The sequence below is a fragment of the Leucopleurus acutus genome, assembly GCF_964270905.1.
Source record: "Leucopleurus acutus genome assembly, chromosome: 19".
NCBI classification, from domain to species: domain Eukaryota; kingdom Metazoa; phylum Chordata; class Mammalia; order Artiodactyla; family Delphinidae; genus Leucopleurus; species Leucopleurus acutus.
Window position 1 is genome coordinate 15,228,389 of NC_139161.1, and position 22,638 is coordinate 15,251,026.

Sequence of the window (22,638 nt, forward strand, 5' to 3'; positions counted from 1 at the left end):
TCTCAGTCATTGTAAATTGGATCTTTGGTAATTCTAACCACTCTGTTACAAGAGCAAATAAAAATGACCAGGGAAATGACTATAGAATCTAATCAAATTTAAATTTTAACATAAAATTATTGTTTCCTCTAGAAATGTCAAATTTAATAAATATGGAGCAGAGGTACTGAGTTTAGATGTTAAAATCTTCCTTTACTTACCAGTTTAAAATCCTGCAATGGCTCACTTGAGGCTTTAAGGATATAATCTGAACTCTTCAGCTGGGCATACAAGACACTGCATTAACTGATGTGTGATTAACTGTCCATTTTTTTTAAGCAATTTTCTAACTCACCCTAGGTTCCAGGAATCGAGAATTCTTGTAGTTGCTAGAATGCACCATATAGTCTCCTATCTTCGTCTACTGGCAAATGAGACTTTCTCTATGTAGACCCCTAACGCATACTTATCCTTCAAAGTTCAACTTGCATTCTCTTCTCCTCCCTGCCTCTCGCCCAACTGCTGTCACTGTTGGTTTTAGCAAGCTCTCTCCTCTATTAGACTTTGAGTTCCCTGGGAGTAGCAACTGTTTCCAACATGTATCACAATGACTGATACACAGTAAACACTAAAAATATCTTTGTGGAATGATTTAATGAACCACATTTGGGGGCAGTCATAAGTTCCTTCCATTGCAGTACTGGATGATGCAGATTTATAAAATATATCCATCATCACATCAAGTTCTATTAAACAGCACTATTTTAAAGGGTTGTTAATTTGTTTTAAAATGACTCAAAACCAGTTTTATCTGACTTTTAAAAGAATAACAAAACATAAGACAAAATAATGTCATAACTTTTTAAGAAAATTCATGCTATGTGACAAACATTTATTATGAAACAATGACCAAGGATAAAAAAATGGATAAGAGATGTCTCTGTTCCCAATAACATTCTTGATCTGATCACAGACTATTACCTAAATGCTTTACAATAGCCATAAATGATATTTACCATTCCTAATCAAAACTATAGGTGCCCTAAAATAAAATCTTCAGTGAGCAAAAAGGAAATCATCCCACAATTTTCACATATTATACATATTTCCCATTAATGTTGACTAATATATGAGTATTTGATTAAAGTGTTTAATATAGTGCAAGAAACGTAATATTCGATAAATGCATGCTAAATCTGAATCAACTTTATGCAGAGATGAACAAAGTATTTTTCTAAGTTTTATATCTTTATGTACATATACCACAGATTCATCTGAGGAAAGTAAAACCATATTTGTTACAGAAATAAAATTAGTATCATAGTTATAAATTATCAACTCACAATGTATAATTGGTACCCATATTTAAAATGTTTTCATGACAATCAATCAGAAAAAACGAGAGAGCAAAAAAAAAAATCAGAGAGCAAAAATGCATGCAGTTTAAAATAAAATCTCTCTCAACTACCAAAAGAAGCCACCAAACTCTTGGCTACTTTCTGCTTTGATACAATCATTAGCAACTTAAGATCTGTTAAAAACTGACCTGCTACTTCAAAGAAAATACATTTAGTAGTGTTCAGATCTCAATTTAGACTTAATTCCGTTACTAATTGTCTCATTTACTCAGAGACAGCAACATATGAAGAGTGAGAATTCAATTGCTTCTACTCCTATGGCTGTCTACTAGCTATAGATACTTGGGAAAGTCTTTTTATCTTGGGCAAGTCTTTTTATCTCTCATCACTAAAATGGAGTGGTGTTTGCTATACAGATTAAATGAGGTAATAACACGTTAAAGTCTTTTCCTTTTGTGAACCACAGAACACATGCAAATGTAAGGTAACTGTTACTCAATACATTTTTATCGAAGACAAGATATTTAACGAAATAACCTCTTACATTCTCTTTCAATGAAATATAGATATATAAATGTAAATATAATGACACTATGAACTGATGGAGGGTAAAAAGGCAGTGAGCATTTCTTACCCTTAGGATAGTTAAACTGTATTAGGAAAGCATTTCTAGAAAGTTTATATGCAATAAAAGGCATTACATTATTAAGTTTCACATTAGGGATAAACACTACAGTACATGAGACACAAGAGTGATCACTGTGAACCTGAATAAGATATAAGCTGGACTTTAATGATTGACTGGGTAGTATTTAAAGAGGTGACTTAAGTATAAATGGCAAGTTTATTCCAGACAGGGTGAATGTCATGATCAAAGGGTCACAGAAAATACAAAGCATTAAGAAGATCAACTTGGATAAAGTAGAAAGTTTCTGAGTAAGAGTTATAGGGAATAAGGCTAGAGAAGTTAGGTAAGGTCAGGTGCCAAGCTAAGAATTTTCTAATTAAGAAAATTAATATGGCAGCAGGATGAGAGTAGGGCAAGTGCTGGTGAGTCAGAGAAAACAGTATATTTATTCATTCGTTCAACAAATATTTATTGATCTACTAATTTCCAGGCACTATTCCTGATTCTGGGAATAATACAGTCAATGAATCTGTAAGACTTACTTTTATTAAGGAATGCAAACAATAAACAAAACCATGCAAACAAAGTAAAATACCTCAAAGAGTGATATGTGCAAAAAAGATAGAAAGGGTAACTGGATGGAGTTTGAATGTGGTGGGGACTGAGAAGGAAGACTGGTGAGGAGACTGAAAAGAAAGACCAGTGACTATTAAAAAAAAGAAAGCTGTATGCATGTGAGGGGCAGATGGTACATGGGAAATCTCTGTATCTGTCCCTCAATATTGCTATGCACCTTAGTGGTCTAAAAAAAAAATCTATTAAAAAAAAAAAGAAGGAGAGTGGGGAGGCAGGCAGTGCTTATATTATCAAGGGCTCTATAAGCTTTTTTTTTTTCTAACATTTATTTATTTGGCTGCACTGGGTCTTAGTTGTGACACGCAGGATCCTTTAGTTGCGGCATGCAGGCTCTTCGTTACAACATGTGGGATCGAGTTCCCCGACCAGGGATCGAACCGGGGCCCCCTGCATTGGGAGTGCGGAGTCTTAACCACTGGACTGCCAGGAAGTCCCAAGGGCTCTATAAGCTTAGTGAAAGACTTCAAACTTTATTCTAAAACCTACTGAAATCTATTGCAGGGTTCTAAGGTTAGGACTGATATAATATGATGAAGTTGATTTAAGATCACTAAAGCCATTTACTAAGTCAAAGCATGGGCAGTAAGAGGAAGACTGGTCTACCATAGGCAAGTACACCTGAAATAACACAATATTATAAATCAACTATACTTCAATAAAAATAAATTAAAGAAATAAATTAAAAAATAGAAAGAACAAAAATATGGGAAAAAAGAGAAATCAGCGCATTTTTTTAACGACTGTGTGAACTGGCTTGACAGTACAGAACAGGGACCAACAAATTTGTCCAGAATGGGCCAAACAGTAAATATTTTAGTCTCTTTCCCAATTATAGAATTCTGCTTTTATAGAATGAAAGCAGACACAGACAACACATAAACAAATGATTATGGCTATGTCCACATAAAATTCTACTTACAAAAGCAGGTGGTAAGCCAGATGTAGCCTGGAGGCCATGGTTTGTCAACTCCTGGTATAAAAAGTGAAGGAACCCCAAATTCAAAGCTAGTTCTCCCTGTCCACTGATACTCCACACAAGACTTCTACCAAATTCAGGGAGGCAACAATCCGGGAGACTGGAAGCTTGACAATAATGTTGAGCAAGATCTCATAATGAGATGATACTTAGATCCCAGAGTCCTGCTAAAGGGAGAGGACTGACATACACACAGAACAGACCTCAACCTAGACATCTGAAACACATGTGACCTGAGACAAACTAAACTGCAACCTAGCCCTTATCCACCTCAACCCTCCATCAGATCCAAGAGAGCAGACCCTCACCATAGCTGTCTTACATAGGAAAAAGCTTTCCCTCTCTACATGTTGACGAAAATTCAATTAACTATCAAGAAGAAAAAAGAGAATTTTCTTCAAGCCGAACTGAGGATTATAACCCAGGAAGCAGATGCTCAGAAGCTCTGAGAACTGTTCCACCTGTTAGAAGTTGAAGGCATAGTCATATACATTTTTGAGACAAAGGATCATACATCAAAATGATATACTGATTTCACATAAAGTTCACCAAGGATACACAGTGCAGGTAAACATGTACAAAGCGAACAGCAAGGCACCATGACCCCTACAGAGCTGGGAAAGAACACTATTCTTTTAAAAAATTACATTGCTAGTGTCAGAAGGAAGAAAAACAAATTTACCTTTACAGTTGAGCAGGCACTCCCACCTCTGAGGAGCTCTGGTTAATGTGTAATGCAGATGCACACCGCGCATTAGGGAGGGAGAAGGCCCAAACAAACACAGAGAGGGAATTTTATGTTTATTTTTTCTTGTCCTGCCTTAAAATATGAATTTTATTTCATCAAGGGAAAAATATTATTTACTCTAGCCTCTACAGATCTTTTAAACACAATGTCTGATAAACAACAGAAAAATGAGATGTGTGAAGCAGCAAAAGAATTAACAGAAGCAGATACACATCTGACCTAAATGCAGGACTTAGCAGACACATCAGCTATTAAACTATTATTTTTGGCTATTATGTAAAAGTAAAAAAAGGAGGTTAAAAACAGAAAAAACAGATGAAAAGATTAAAAATTTCAACAGAGAAATGAACTATCTTTAAAAGAACCAAATGAACATTCTATAACTGAAAAACACAATCTAAATTAAGAATTAACTGACTGGGCTTAAAAGCTGACTGGACTCAGCAGAAAAATATTAATAAACCTGAAGTCAGGCCAACATAAATTAACCAAAGGGGAAAAATTACCAAAAAAACAAAGAAAAAGAACAGTTTGAGATGCATTAGGTAATATCAAACAATTTAACGTACAAACTAAAGTTCCAAAACACAGATGAAAAAAGGATAGAAGAAATGCCTTAAGAAATAATGACTAAGGTTTTCCACAACTGATGAAAGACATCAACACTTAGACTCAAGAAGCTCACCAAAATCCAAACAATATAACAGAAAGAAAAGCATACACCTAGGTATATCATAGCCAAATGCTAACAGCCAAGATAAAGCAATTTTTTAAGCAGCCATACTAAATAAAATAAATAAATAAATCACATTTCATTCAAAGGCAAAAACAATGAGAACGACTGCCAACTTCTTATCAGAAAGAAAAAATAACAGAATAACATCTTTAAAGTGTTGAAAGAACTGCCAATCTAAGATTTTATACCCAGGGAAAATATCCTTCAAAAATGAAGGTAAAATTAAAACATTATGAGAAAATGAAAGCTGAGATAATTCACTGCCAGTGACCTACACCTCAAGAAATGCAAAGGAAGTTCTGCAGGGTGAAAAAAAAATATCCCAGATAAAACACCATTTTATAAGAAGGAATGAGGAATACTAGAAGAAGGAAATATATGGGTTAATTTTTTTTAAGACATTTAAAAAGCACCTTAAAGACTAATGACTACTTAAAGTAACAAATGTATTGTGGGATATATATCAATACTACAGTGGAAGTAAAATACAGACAACAAAAAGTGGGATATAAATAGAATTAAATATCCTAAAGTCCTTACAGTGCTCACAGAGCAGTAGAATAAAATTTGAAGTTAAACCATAAAAAGTTAAAGATGCATATGGTAATCCTTTGCACAGTCTCTTTTTTAGAAAATCCAAGAAGGCATAGCTAAAAGGCCAAGAAAACAGAATTTAAAATATTTCATAAATTCTAAAAATGACAGGGAACAGGGGAAAAAAAAGAACGAGGAACACATGAATGCAAAAGAAACAAAGAGCAAGATGAAAAACTTAAACCAAATCACATCAATAGTTATATAGCCAATGTAAATGGACTGAATATACCACTTAAAAATAGAAAATCAGATTGGATTCAACAACAAGACACAACTACATATTTACAACAAGAGATACACCTTAAATACAAAATCTGGATAGACTTAAAGCCAAAGTATCAGAAGCTCAACTAAGCAAAACATTAACATACAGTAGTTAAAAAAAGCAGTAAAGTTTACCTAATAAATACAGCAAACTTTGTCCTATAAAAAGAAAATACATTTTGTTTTCTAGCATCCATTAGATAGTTATAAGATCTGATCAAAATACAGCCAAAAAGACCCCCAAAAACAAAAAAGCAAAACCCTCAATGTTTTAAAGCAAAAGTTGGCAAACTTTTTCTCACAGGGTCAAACCATAAGTATTTCGGGAGTGTGGGCTATACAGTCTCTATCACAAATGGGCGTGACTATGTTCCAGTAAAATCATACTATGTAAAAAGTTAATATTGAGAACACTATATATCAAAATTTATGGTATACAGCATGAGCTATATCATAGAAAATTCATAATGTAAATGAGAAGAAAAATAAAATTAGTAAAATCAAGAGATGAATCTTTTGAAAAAGCTGATAAAATAGATAAGCCTCAAAGTTAAGAGACAGAAAATATAAAAACATTCAATATTAGGAGAAACTGAATTAAACTCAAATGAATACAATATTTATAACTTTATACAAATAAATTCTAAAATCTCAATGAAATGGACATTTTCTAGGAAAATAATAAATTATCCAAATTGCCTAAAGGAAACTTAATTACACTGATGAAAATAAAATAGAAAATACTGTCAAAAAACTACCTAAAAAACCCCCAAAAAGCTCAGGCTAGCCATTTTTATGTCTGAGTTCCACTAAACTTTCAAGGAATAAATAATTTATATGATACATGAAGCACCGTAAAAGATGAAACCATGACAATTCATCTTGTGAAGTTAGCAAAACTCAAACAACTCTGAATAAATAGGATAAAAATAAAACTGGAAATAGAGGTGAAAACATGAGTGCAAGCGTATGTGTCTATCTGATGAGAAGTGCTATTAGTTTAATTGCTAAACCACTACAAATACCTGAAATATAAATAAAACCAGTCAAATCAGATATGTTTCAAAATGCAATTTCAAGGCTCTCACCACTTTTTTCACTCTCCAGTCATGTTCATTTTCACAGCCCACCACCGAATAAGAATCCTTCTTTTTAACACAGCCACACTCTGTCACTTCCTCTAATGACTTTTCCCCTCAAGTTCTATGACAGCCTATCTTAATTGGCAAGGACAAACAAATTTCATAAAGAGTATCTCAACTGACAAACACAAATTGGGCAAATAGATGGGCAGAGAACAGAAAGGGAAACAGCAGTCAATAAAAATATGACAGGTTTGGGTTTTATTACAAAAGATGCTATAGCTCTACAATTAAATAAGTAAAATCCTTTCCTCATATTAAACAGGAGTATGTTTTCTAACCAAATTTGTTAGAACAGGGTATAGAAAAGGTAAAAACCCTTGAAAAGCTTATGCTGTAATTTCACGGTGTATTAATGAAATAAAACTTAATGTCCCTAGAAGGAAAAAGATATTTTTATAGCAAAATATATTTACATGAATGCTATGGTACATATTTCCTTGAACATTTTATTATGAACATTCACTATTCAGACAGCAATGAAGATTTTAATTAATTTCAATGCCCAGTTGGTGGTGGTGAGGAAGGCGGAGGGAACGCCAATAACAAATGCTTCTAACAAAGTGCCCTATTTTCACAGATGGACTGATTTTTGCTCATGAAGTGGTTAAAGAGAAATTAACTCAAACTCAAGTATCAAGCAACCAGTACACTACCCAGTACTTAGTGATTAATGAATAAACATCTGTTGACAGAAATGAAATCATGATCTATAAAAGTAAAAGAATAAACTGGACTTCATAAATATTAAAACTTTACAAAAGACCCTGCTAAGGGGATAGAAAGACAATCAACAGGCTGGGAGAAAATACTGGCAAACAACATATCTGACAAAGGCTAGAATATATAAAGAGCTCTCAAAACTTAATACACACACACACACACGCAAACACACACACAGCCCAATTAGAAGACAGCCAAAAGACATGAAGAGATGTTTCACCAAAGAAGACATACAGAAGGCAAATAAGCACATGAAAAGATGATCAGTATCATTTAGCCACTAGGGAAATGAAAATTAAACCACAATGAGGTACCAATACACACTTATCAAAATAATTAAAATTAAAATAGTGACAACACCAAATGCTGGCAAGGATGAGGAGAAACTGGATTACTTACACGCTGCTGGTGTGAATGTAAAATGGTACAGGCACTCTGAAAGAGATGGCACTTTCTTTAAAAACTAAACATGCAACTAAAGTATGTCCTGGCAACTGTACCCCTGGACATTTACCCCAAAGAAATGAAAGCACATGTTCACACAAAACCCTGTACATTTCCCCATATGACCAGCAATTCCACTCCTAGATATATTCCCCCAAAAAACTGAAAACAGAGACTCAAACAGATACTTGTATGACAATGCTCAGAGCAGCATTATTCCAATGGAAATAACCCAGTGTCTATCAACAGATGAATGGATAAACAAAATGTGGCATACACATACAAAGGAATAGTATTCAGTCATAAAAAGGAATGAACTTCTGATACATGCTACAACAGGAATGAACCTTGAAAACATTATGCTAGGTGAAATAAGCTACATACAAAAGGACAAAATAGTATGATTACACTTACGTGAAATATCTAGAAAAGGCAAATTCACAGAGACAGAAAGATTCGAGGTTATTGGGGCTGGGGAGAAGAGGTAATGGGGAGTTACTGCCTAATGGGTACAGAGTTCGTGCTTGGGGTAATGAAAAATTTGGGGAAATGGTGGTGGTTACATAACATGGTGAATGTAATTAATGCCAATAAATTGTACAATTAAAAATGGTTAAAATAGAGCTTCCCTGGTGGCGCAGCGGTTGGGAGTCCGCCTGCTGATGCAGGGGACACGGGATCATGCCCCGGTTCGGGAGGATCCCACGTGCTGCGGAGCGGCTGGGCCCGTGGGCCATGGCCGCTGAGCCTGCGCGTCCGGAGCCTGCGCGTCCGGAGCCTGTGCTCCGCGGCGGGAGAGGCCGCAACGGTGAGAGGCCCGCGTACCGCAAAATAAAAAGGTTAAAATAGTGAACTTTATGTTATATATATTTACCACAACAAAAAACTTTAAAAAAATCAGTCCGTGGCCTATGATACCAGTGCAGTGCCTAGCAAGAGACCATTACAATAACTAACAGCACAGGATCCTCACAGAAAACAATTCCTGCCTGAGATGAGCTTACAAACAAACTTAGAAACACTTAGAAAACACACCGGAAATGATCCACCATGAACAAGTCACAAAACATCACAGAAGAATCAGTGCCCCAAGCATTAAAGGTAATACAATGATGCCAGAAAACATAAGCTCTAACACCTCCATTCTATCCCTAGTTTAAGTCTAAATCAAAGGCAGCCTCTGGCTGTTCCCAAATTTAGAATGTATCTTTTGGTCATAATGGCATTTGTGTCCTACAATGTGCAGGACAGCGCCACAAAATGAAGTGGCAATAATGCTCTTCCCTCAGTAATGCCATGGTTTTCTTTGCTCTCTTTCCTAGACATATGTCTAGCCTATGTGTCTATGTAACCAAGTATTTATAGCTAGTTTTAATATCTTGTTAAGTCATACCCTGACCAAAATCAATTATTCCTTTTCATACTTATTTTCATTTATTCTTCCATAGAATTGTTTTGGGTTTTTTTTGCGGTACGCGGGCCTCTCACTGTTGTGGCCTCTCCCGTTGCGGAGCACAGGCTCCGGATGCGCAGGCTCAGCGGCCATGGCTCACAGGCCTAGCTGCTCCGCGGCATGTGGGATCTTCCCGGACCGGGGCACGAACCCGTGTCCCCTGCATTGGCAGGCGGACTCAACCACTGCGCCACCAGGGAAGCCCTTCCACAGAATTTTAAAGTTATTTTACCCAACTGAAAATGAACCTGCTGTTTCCTGAATGGAACTGAAACAAATTTATGTGTAAATCCAGAAGCACGACATGTTTTTCCATTTGTCCAAGTCTTACACACTTCAATAAGGTTTCTTGTCAAATCTATTCTTGAGAATTTAATGGCTGTTATCATTGTGAATGTAATTTTTTTCTCATTTACATTTCTAATCAGGAAATATTGGTAGGGATAAAAGTGCTAACCCCCTTGCCAAATTACATTATTATGTCTAGTAAATATTTACTGGATTCTCTGGGGTTTTTACCTAGCTTAAAGATAAAAATGACACTCTCTTGTCTTTTCCAATATTTATATTAGTCACTTTATTTTCTTGTCTTTATTGTATACTAGAACCTTCCAAACAATTTTGAAAAAGAGTGGTAATAGGAGAAATCTCTATCACGTTTCTGTTTTAATGAGAATGGCTGATCCATTTCTTTGTTTAGAATGATGCTGGCTGTTGGATTTGGTGAATACTCTTTATTACATTTAAAGTATCCTTTTTCTATTTTAATGCTTTTAATGGCTGCTCAGATTTATAAAATGCTTTTTCAGAATATAATGATATGATAATGTGGTTTTAAATTTTTTTTCTAAGTAAAAAACTTACATTGATTTTCTGATATAGAAACGTCTTTGCATTCCTGGAACAAATTCTACTGTTGTAGTACACAATCAGGAATTATTTATATTTAACTATAAGTTTTACTTACTTTGCTCACTTTTCTTTCTGCATCTCCTTCTTTCCTCACATTTATTTCTTATTTTGGTAGAAGACCAAAGGTATTCTTTTTTTCAAGGTATTTTTTTTCTCCCAATGGCTGCGTTATATTAAGGGTACTATACTTCCTGAGTTCTTGAATATCTGAAATTGACAGTATTTTGCCCCCCTCATACTTGAATGATGGTTTACCAAAACAATGATACAATGATACCAAATAGTGGCATTAGTTATATCAAAGAAACATATTGGAACTTTTACTAATTACTTGCATGATTTTAAATAATAAAAACAACAGTTAAGAAAAATATAAATAAACATTTAATTTTTAGGAAACATAAAAACACACGATTTCTTTATAACTCATAATTCAAAAGAGCCACACAGTTGTCTTTTCACAAAGCAAGAGTTCCAAGTCCTATGTACCTCAGAAACAATTTTCACATCATAAAACTGAATTAAGCTATAAAATTCAAAGCTGATATTCACATATCCTTAGAGGGAAGACTTTGCCTGAGAAAATTCATTTGTTATTACTTGATATAAAATCTATTTCTGTTAAATATTTATGTAGTGCCCCACACAAGAGTTGAGATCAACTATTTAAAGGACAAATTAGAACAGTCAATATCCTTTATTACAAGTGCTTTTCAAACTAAAAACTAAATTGGTTCCCTAAAACAAAACAAAACAAATGATTATGCCATGAGAAAACTTACCTTACTAGTTTTAAAAATAAGCCATGAGCCAAAAGTTAATATAAAGAATAAAGTACCCACCCAATTATTCATTAATGATTAAAGAAAAAAACTGTAATGATGAAAACATTAATGATATCATCCCATAAACACACTCTTTCTTTTAATATCAAATTTATTCTTGCTTTGGAATTCTTGTCTTAGAGAACATTTGAAAAAAAATACTGCTTCTCTATAAATTCTTGCCATATAGAATACAAATCTCTATTTTTATAACTACTCTAACTTACAACTACTCTAAATTATAAACATTTTACATGAAAAGCCATGGAGAAGAATAAACACTAGAATAAGACCCCCCCGAAATCATTACTGACATAATTAAATACCTAGTAAATCAAAATAATAAGCTCTAATAATACAGTAGAACCTTGACATATATGGATTTAATAATATGATTGCTACTAAAGCAGTAGTTACTCAGAAGTCTAGGATACAATAATTTGTAATTTTGCTAAAGCACAAATTTGGTGCCTACCTCTAATAAGGGTAGTATGTGGAAATAAATCACACCTGGTACTTAGGGCAAAAAGTCTACCCAGCATCTGCATCTTAATATGGCTTTACTGTTTTCTACTAGTTATTTTATATGGATTAGTTGTTGTGAAGTGACAGAAAATCCTACTCCTGGTGTCAAAAGTAAACAACTGTAGGTGTCTAAGGAAATCATAGTTCTTGACCAGAAAATAAATTTTGGATAAACCATTTCTTTAAGTGACAAATGTGGAGGCAGCTTGGATCTCTGACATGTATGAGTTACTCTGTGTGTGTGTCTTTCAAAAAGTGACCAGTGGGGTGACATCAACTATTATTCATCTTCTGCTAAATCCAGTTAATGTCTGGGGAGATGCAATACCTAAATGCAATGTAGTTCTCTGGATTCAATTCTGGAACACAATGAGGAGTTTAATGAAAAAGCTAATGAAATCCAAATAAAAGTGTGGAGTTTAGTTAACAGCAATATACCAATGTTGGTTTCTTAGTTTTGACAAATGCACCATGGTAATATAAGATGTAACAGCTGGGAAAATTAGGTAAAGGATATACAGGAATTCTCTGTACTATCTTTGCAACTTTTCTGTAAAACTAAAATTAACCCAAAATGAAAAGTTCATGGAAAAAAAAAAGAGGAATAGGAGGAAATAAAATTATATTAGTAAAAACCAAAAGAAACAGACACATTTAGAGTTAGGCAAAAAAATATAGATATAAATATAGTAGGTCTATATTTATAAAAGATAAGAGACAAGATTGAGAATAGTACTGACAAAGAACAGAAAAAAATAAAAACCTAATGGTGTCTACCTGCAGACTGTTTTTAAGTTGAAAGGGGAAAATTAGTATCTACATAGCAGAGAAACTGGACAGTACACTGATTTGGTCATCAAAATCACTAATGAGTGACAGATGGACATTATGTGCCTCCAGCTGTGATAACCCAAGAAGAAAAGAACATATGTAACATTCAGACCACAGAAACATACCCTGAATCTAATCATTAAAAAAAATCAGAACAAATATAAAATTAGGAGCATTCTAGTTATTCATCAAACATGTCAAGAAAGGCTGAGAAACTGTTTTGAATTAAATGAGAGTAAAAAGACATAACAAGTAATATAATACCTTATTCTAGACTGGATCTTGGAAAGGAAGAGGGAAAATTCTTTTTTAAAAAATTACTAGGTAAACTGACAAAATTTGGAGAATAGATGGTAGATTGGATAAAAGTATTATATCAATCTTAAACTGCTTGAGGTTGATAACTGGACTGTGGTATAAAAAAGAATTTCCTTAAGAAATACCCGTTGAAATTTTTAGGAGTAAAGGGGCATGATGTATTCAACCCACCCTCAAGTGATTTAAAAAACAGTGAGTGAGAGAGAAAGGGTGAAGTAGGGGAGAAATGGAGACACTGTGCATGTGTACTTATAGAGAGAGAATGATGAAACAAGTACGGTGAAAAGTTCATGAATCTGTGCAAGGGTATATGGAGTTCTTTGTACTACTGCTGCAACCTTTCAGTAAGCTTAAAATTATTTCCAAATTTTGGGAATTCCCTGGAGGTCCAGTGGTTAGCATTCTGTGCTTTCACTGCCAAGGGCCTGGGTGCAATCCCTGTTCAGGGAACAAGGATCCCGCAAGCCACACGGCGTAGCCAAAAAAAATTAATTAAAAAAAATTATTTCCAAATTAAAAAAAAAATTTAAAAAGCAAATGGAAGTTCTAGAACTGAAATATACAAAAACTAAAATTCAGAACTGAATGTGGTTAAGAACAGATTATATACCAATGGAGAGTGAATCAGTGAACTATAAGATAGATAAAAAGAAAATATCCAGCATAAAGTATATAGAGACAAAAGGATAGAAAGAGAGTGTAAGAGACATAGATGACATGCATGTAGTCTATCAAATGCATAACTGGAGTCCTAGAAAGAAAGGAGAAAGAGAAAAAGGGGAAAAAAATAAAATTTGAAGAGATGATGAGTAATAGCTTTCCAAAACTGATGGAAGTCATCAAGCCACAGATCCAAAAAACCCTACAAACATAAATAAATAGAAGAGAAACAAAGAGAGATTAAAAAGAAAACCACTCCTAGGCACATCAATGTAAATGTAGAAAACTAAAAACAAAAAGAAAAACAACAGATTGCCTTTAAAGAGGGAGCAATTAGACAGTTGACTTTTCACCAGAAATAATTCAAGAAGCCAGAAGACAATGAACAATATTTCAAAGTGCTGAAAGAAAATAACTGCCAACCTATAATTCCACTCCCAGCAAAAAAATCCTACAAAAAATAAAGGCAAAATAAAGACACTTTCAGATAACTAAACGCAAAGTAAAATCACCACATCAAGATCCCAACTAAAGGAAATTTTAAAGGGTGTTCTACAAACAAAAAGAAATTTGGTGATCCCATCTAGAAAGTGAAGGAAGCAGGAGGGAACAAATATCAATAAAAATGTCAAATACATGAATAAACCCAAACAACAGTGACTACATAAAACAATAATAATGTCTTGTGGCATTTAAATAAATATAGTTAAAAAGATTCTAAGACTCTTCCATTGTCCAGGAAGTGGGTAAAAGTACAAATTGATACCAAACTTTGATTGATGTTTTAATCTTTAAGCTAACCACTGAATGAATTATAAGAGTATATAATCTCCAAGTCAAGAAGGAGAGACATGGAATATAAAAAATCTTTTGATCAATCCAAAATAAAGCAATACAGGAGAGAGAAAAAGCACAGAACAGTCAGGACAAGCACAAAACACACAGCAATATGTTATATTTAAACCCAAATCTATCACTGGCTGAATTACTATAGACGAACCAACATCTCCCTTAAGAGAAAAACTTGTCTGAATGAATAAAAAAGGAAAATTCAACTATGTGCTATTAACAGTATAAACATATATATATGTTGAAAATAAAAGAATGGAACAAATTATACCTTATAAATACTAATCAAAAGAAAGCTAGTACAGCTGTACTAACATTAGACAAAATCAACTTTCAAACAAAAGGCATTATTAAAAATCCAGGGCTTCCCTGGTGGCGCAGTGGTTGAGAGTCCGCCTGCCGATGCAGGGAACACGGGTTCGTGCGCCGGTCTGGGAAGATCCCACATGCCACAGAGCAGCTGGGCCCATGAGCCATGGCCGCTGAGCCTGCGTGTCCAGAGCCTATGCTCCGCAATGGGAGAGGCCACAACAGTGAGAGGCCCGCGTACCGCCAAAAAATATATATACATATAGAGGGACATTTTGTTATGGTAAAACAGTTAATTCACCAGGAAGATATAGTGAGTCTAAATTTCAATGCATCTAATAAGATATCTTTCAAATACAGACAATTCTACAATCATAGTGTGAGATTTAATCACACCTTTCTCAGTAAATAATTAAAAAAAATAAGTTAGAATATAAAACGTTTGAGGACTACCATTAACAAAAACTGACCCACACTACACCCAACAACTGCAGAATCCACATTATTTGGTGCATCTAGAACATTAGACTAAATTGATCATATGCTGAGCTGTAAGGGAAATCTCAATAAATATGAAAAGAATAAAATACAGGATAGGTTCTCTGATAAGAGTACAAATAAGGTAAGTTAATAATAAGATAACCAGGAAATCATCAACTGTTTGGAAATTAACAATTATACTTTAAATACCTATGGATCAAGAAGAAATCACAAAGAGAGCTAAAAAACATTTGAAGAGAATGATAATGAACATACTACTTATGAAAACTTGTAAAATACATAAAAATTAGGAAATTGAAAATATTAAAAGGATATAATAGCAACAAGGACATACTGTATAGCCCAGGAGATTATACCCATTATCTTATAATAACCTATAATGGAATATAACCTGAAAAAATACTGAATCACTATGATGCACACCTGAAACTAACACAATATTGTAAATCAACTATACTTCAATTAAAGAAAAGAATATGATAAATACCAACAACCCATTTGCAGAAAACAAACATTTAGTACATTAATCTTCAACATTTCTCCCAAAAAAGTATCTATACAGTTTTGGTTTGTTTTTACCTTAAAAGCCTAAGAATTACACTCTTGTTATTTTTAAAAAATCTTTATTTTAATGACTAGAAGAATGTTCAACTTATATTTCACTTTCTGTATAACCCTTTGAGGACAGTTTCTATTATTTTTAGTCTCATTCCCCAAAGAGTATCTAGGACTGAAATAATTTTACATGTTAATTCAAAAGTAAATTTAGGTCTAGAAAATCTTTAATACATAGTTCACAGAAGCATTATACCCTCATATATTAGAAATAAATATTTTTCTTTCATTAACTCTTCCTTTACCTGACTATTCCTGATGAGTGTTCATCAAGTGTTCCTCTTAATAAAGAGTCTGACAGCCTATAGGAATGTACACTTTCTTTTTTTCTAAATTAAATAAGCTATTTAATAAATATATAAAGTGCTGTAGCACTAATTCAGATCCCTAAGAAAACTTTCTTTTCTAAAACATCACACAGAATAAATGTAGCAGAGTCACTCACCACTTGATCTATTCTTACGACTTGATTTCCCTCCAGTAAGAAGCATCTTGAGACTATTCCGAAACATGGTTGTGCTATTCTAGTATTCACAAAACTGTAAAAGAAAATGTGGGAAAACGTTAGAAAACTTGGTTTTCTATTCAAAATACTATTAAGAATTAATTTTAAATGTGCTATAAGGAATTAACTACTCTGTTTAAATATATAGTACAGAAATTTTAACTACATGAGAGAAACATTTATTTAAATAATTTAATTTAATTAAACATTTATGTTGTTTCTTAAAAATATACTATAATACTTTGAGTACCCTAAGAGACAAAGGTAGACATCACTGAGGGTACACAGAAATAGAAAACAATTAGGTCGCTATAAATACAGTTTACCCTTCCACCAAGCTCTCCATTTCTTGGACAATTCTCCCATATGCTCAATACACACACCCAAAGTTTAAGAGTTCAGAACTTAAGAACAGATGCCTATTTCCCATTGGTCAAGCCAGAATTCCATCTCACGATACTACTAATATACATGAGTACATCAGTATACAGATATACTACTAACCTCCCGCTCCTATCAAAGGAAAATCCTGCTGACTGTGCTTTGGATTATGTCCTCTCTCACCTCAAGAACTTTTATCTAAAAGGCATCTTCCTTTTCTCTCTCACGCAGCTTTAATTTTTTTCTCTCTACTGAATCATTCCAGTCATAACATAAACATGCTAGTACGTCCTAACCAAAAACAAATAAGTAAGCCCCTCTCTGTACTCCCACAAGGACCAATTACTGCTCCTATATCCTTGCTATGCACAGCAAAATTTCCCAAGTGTCAGTACTCGGCACCTGCAGCAGACTGAACAGAGCAAATGTGAATTAGAACAGAAGTTAACAGAAAATCTCCAAACCAAAGCACAGAGAAATTAAAGGTTGAAAACTACAGAAGTGTATGAGAGGCATATGGAATCCTTGGAAAGGTTCTAACATACATATCATTGAAATCCCAGAAAAAAAGAAAGAAAAAATAAGAAAGAAACGTTATATGAAGTGACAACAATCAAGAATTTCCTAACACTGATGAGACATAAAGCCACATCTTTAAGCAGCTAGGGAAAAAATAAACACACTGAAAGAAGCAACAATCAACAGACTGAGCGATAACTTTGAATAGAAATGCTGAATGGCACAAGACAATGGAATGACTGCTTAAAATTTTTGAAAGAAAAGAGGTGCTAATCAAGAAATCTATTCACAGTTTTAAATGTTTTGAAAAATGAAAATGAAATAAAGGTGATTTCAGAACAAAAACAAGGAATTTATCAGTAAAAGAAATACTAAAAGGGAGTTCTTCCAACAGAAGGAAAATAATACTAGAAAAAAACATAGAAATGCAAAAAGGAAGAGCCATAGAAAAGTAAGTATATTGGCAAATATGAATGAACTATAATTGTAAAAAAAAATAACATTACTAATTTGTTAAGTTTAAAATATATAGAGATTTTAAATGCATAACGACAATGACAGAAAAGTGAGGAGTGGGGTAAACGAAGTTAAAGTGTCCAAGATATCTGTCTACATTGTGCAGGAAGTGGCAGAAGTAATAATTTACACTAGACTGCAACAACTCAAAATTCATGTAGTAATTTCTAGGATAGCCATTAAAAGCTAACTGAGGTGAGAAAAAGAATGATTAAAATATCTGACTGAACCAAAGAAGGTAAGAAGTGAGAGAAAAAGCACAGTACCTGTGGATAAAATATAAAATAAATAGTATGCTGGTAGCTTTAAACTTAAATTATATCTGTTATTATGTTAAATACTCTACTAAAAGACTATTTATGGACACAGAAAGATTAAATATAAAATGATGAGAAAAGATATACCACAAAAAAATCAATTAAAAAGAAGCTAGCATAGCTATGCCAATATCAAAGTAGACAAGGCAAGATATTTCTTAATAATTAATAAGTCATACCAACAAGAAGATACCCTAATTCTAAACCTCAATGGACCCAACAACAAAGCTTAAAAATATATAAAGCAAAAATATCCAAGACTAATAGATGATACAGACAAATCCGTAATCACGTGGGAGACTAACACACATTTGTCAATAGCTACAAGATCAAGCAGACAAAAATTTCACTTAAGATATATTGATAGACGATTTGAACTACATAATTAACCAACTAGACTTACAAAGTATATGTATAGTACGCTCTTCCAAATAAAAAGAGAATACACAAACTATACACAAAACATATACCAAAATGGACCATATGCTGGGTTATAAAGCAAGTCTCAATAAATTTCAAATCACTGAACTCTTTAGGAGTATATTCTCTGACTACAACGCAAATTATTACAAGTGAATAATTTTTAAAAATTGAGAAAATCCCCTACTGCTTGAAAATTAAGTGATGCACTTCTAAATAACCCATGAGTCAAAAAACGTAAATAAATCACAATGGAAATTTTAAAAAATTTGCAATGAATGATAATGAAAAAATGACTTAGGGAAACATATGGGATGTAACTAAAGCAATGCTTATAAATAAATGTATACCTTAAATGCAGTATTAGAACAGAAGGGTCAAAATCAATAGCTAAACTTCTATCTCAAGAAGTTCAAAAACAAACAGCAAATCAAATCCAAAGAAAGTAAATGGAAAGAAACAGTAAAGAGTAAAAATGAGTGAAGCAGAAAACAAATCCAAAATGGATAAAATCAACAAAGTCAAACAGTGGATTTCTGAAAAGTTGCAAAATTGAAAAACCTAGTAGCAGGGCTGATCAAGAAAAACAGATGGAAATTACCAATATCAGGAATGAAACAGGGGACATCATTTCAGATACTAAAGCCTTTTTCTAAATAGGAAGATATACGAACAACTTTACACCAAATTTAACATTTTACATGAAACAAATTCTTTGAAAAATACAACTTAATGAAACACAAAGTTGAGCAGAAAATCTCAACTAGTTCTATCTCTATTAAAGAAACTGAATTTATCAAAACTTTTCCCACAAAGAAAAGTACCGGGCCAGACTATTTCACTGGTGAAGTCTGGCAAACATTTAAGAGTAACACCAATCTTATAAAAATTCTTTAAGAAAATAAAAATAATACTTCCCAACACATTTTAAGAGGGCAACATGATCTTAATCACAAAATCTAACAGATTATAAGAAAAGACAATTACAGATTACATACCTCATGAACATCGACTCAAAAATCCTTAACGAAAGACACTGAAAACTACAAAAGGTTGCTTTAAAAAGAATTAAAGAAGACCTAAATAAGTAGAGACAGAGGCACACCTCGGAGATATTGTGGGTTTGGTTCCAGACCACTGCAAAAAAGTAAATACTACAATAAAGTGAGTCACACGAATTTTTTGGTTTCCCAGTGCATATGAAAGTTATGTTTACTCTATACTGTAGTCTATTAAGTATGCAATACCATTATGTCTGAGAAAACAATGCATTATATATACCTTAATTTTAAAATACTTCAATGCTAACCATCACCCAAGCCTTCAGCAAGTTATAGTGATAACATCAAAGATCACTGATCACATACAGAAAATAAACTAGTGGTTACCAAAGGGGACAGGCAAATTAGGGGTATGGGACTAAGACATACAAACTACTGTGCATAAAATAGATAAGCAACAAGGATATATTGTATAGCACAGGGAATTACAGCCATTATCTTGTAGTAACTTTTAATGGAGTACAATCTGTAAAAATATTGAATCACTATGCTGTATATCTGAAACCAATATAATATTGTATAAATCATACCTCAATTTTAAAAAAGATCATTGATCACAGATCACCATAACAAATATAATAAAAAATGAAAATGTCTGAAATATTGCAAGAACTACCAAATTGTGTCAGAGACATGAAGTGAACAAATACTGTTGGAAAAATGGTGCCAATAGACTTGCTCAACTCAGGGTTGCCACAAACCTTCAATATGTAAAAAACACAGTATCTGCAAGGCACAGTAAAGTGAAGCATAGTAAAACAAGGTATGCCTATATACTATGTTCACAGATCGGAAGGTTCAATATCGTTAAACTGTCAATTCTCCCTATATTGCTCTAAAGAAACAATACAATCTCAACCAAATTCCAGCAGGCTTTTTTTTTGTGTGTAAATTGAGAAGTTGATTCTAAAATGCATATGGTACTGCAAAGAGCCTAGAACATCCAAAGCAATCTTGGAAACTACCAAAAAAAGCTAAAGCACTTATAAGACCTGAAATCAAGACTTACTCTATAAAGCTCCAGTAACTGTGACAGTACAGTACTGTCGTAAGATTCATCAAATAGATCAATGGAACAGAATAGCTAGTGTAGAAAAAGACCTATACTTAATACCGTCATTTGTTTTCAACAAAGTCGTTAACAGGTAAAGGAAAGTCTTTTCAACAAATGGTGGTGGAACAAATATATATCCATTTCTTAAAACTTAACCTTGATCTGTGTCTCACACTATACATGAAAATTAATTCAAAGTAAATCAAACATCAAACATCACATAAATGCTAAAATCATAAAGCTTTCAGAAGAAAACACAGGAGAATATCTTTATTATTTAGAGCAGGCAAAGGATTCTTAGACACAGCAAGTAATAACCATAAAAATTCATTAAAATGTAAAAAAACATCTGCTCATCAAAAATAACATTAAGTAAATGAATAGACAAATCACAAACTGGGAGAAATTATGCACAAAACATATATCTAACACAAATAAACATCCAAGATATATAAAAAACACCTACAACTCGATAATAAAGAGACAATTCAATTTTTAAATGGGTAAAAGATTTGAATAGACACTTAAAAAAAAAAAGATATATCTTCTTTTTTTAACACACATATAAAAGGAGCTCAACATTCTGTCATTGGGTAAATACAAATTACAACGAGCTACCTCTATATTCCCACCAGAAGAGCTAATTTTTTAAAGCCTGACAATATCAAATATTGACCAGGATGGAGAGCAACTGAAATTCTTAATACATTGTTTTAGGAGTATAATGATACAATTGCTTTGGAGAGTTTATTATAAAACCAAGCATATACCTAACATATGACTCCACCCCTTACATATTTACCCAGGAGAAATGAAAACATATGTACTTAAAAAGACTAGTACAACAATTTTCATAGCAGCTTTATTCATAACAGCCAAAAACTAGCACAGGTGCCCATCAACAGGAAGATGGATAAACTGTGGGATCTTCTTACAGTGGAATACTACTCAGCAATAAAAAGGTATGAACTATTCGTATGTTCAACAACACAGATAAATCTCAAAATATAGTATGTTGAGTGAAAGAAACTTACATTAAAATGTATGCAGTTGGGCTTCCCTGGTGGTGCAATGGTTGAGAATCTGCCTGCTAATGCAGGGGACATGGGTTCGAGCCCTGGTCTAGGAGGATCCCACATGCCGCGGAGCAACTAGGCCCGTGAGCCACGAATACTGAGCCTGCGCGTCTTGAGCCTGTGCTCTGCAACAACAGAGGCCGCGATAGTGAGAGGCCCGCGCGCACCGCGATGAAGAGTGGCCCCGCTTGCCACAACTAGAGAAAGCCCTCGCACAGAAACGAAGACCCAACACAGCAAAAATAAATTAATTAATAAAATGTATGCATTAATATATGGTAAGAAAAAAATCAGAATAATTGTTGTCTCTTAGGAATAGATATGAGAATTAACTGAGAAAAGGCATGAGTAAATTTTCCAGTATGATGGCAATATTCCGTATCTTGAGGGACCTTGGGATACACATATGCATACATTTGTCAAAACTCAGCCAATGTTCACACCAGATTTATGCATCACATTGCATATAAATTTTACTTCAGAAGAAAAAAGTAAGAAAATATTCAACTTTACTTAATGATATTCATGCTTAAATATTTAGAGGAAAGCATACTGACATATCCAATTACTTTGAAATGCATTAAAAAAATAAGACAAAATGATGGATGGATAGAGGGAAGTTAAGGCACACATGTAATAAAGCAATTATAGCAAAATGCTAACACAAGATTCTAAGTAGTAGATATACATGTGTTAAATGTAAAATTATGTTAAATATCTATATGTTTGAATTTTTTTATATGAGGTAAAAACACACTGCC

At 33.5% G+C, this 22,638-nt stretch overlaps 1 protein-coding gene across 1 annotated transcript in view; it reads right to left on the reverse strand.

Annotated features, from left to right (window-relative positions):
- Positions 1–22,638, reverse strand: part of TANC2 (tetratricopeptide repeat, ankyrin repeat and coiled-coil containing 2) — a gene marked incomplete at its 3' end in the record, with an annotated part of 353,474 nt that overhangs the window by 304,409 nt on the left and 26,427 nt on the right. Inside the window, exon 2 of the mRNA XM_082861750.1 lies at positions 16,474–16,567. Within this exon, the coding sequence (XP_082717876.1) occupies positions 16,474–16,540 (67 nt within the window). The 5' untranslated portion in view covers positions 16,541–16,567. The remainder of the gene's footprint in view (positions 1–16,473; positions 16,568–22,638) is intronic.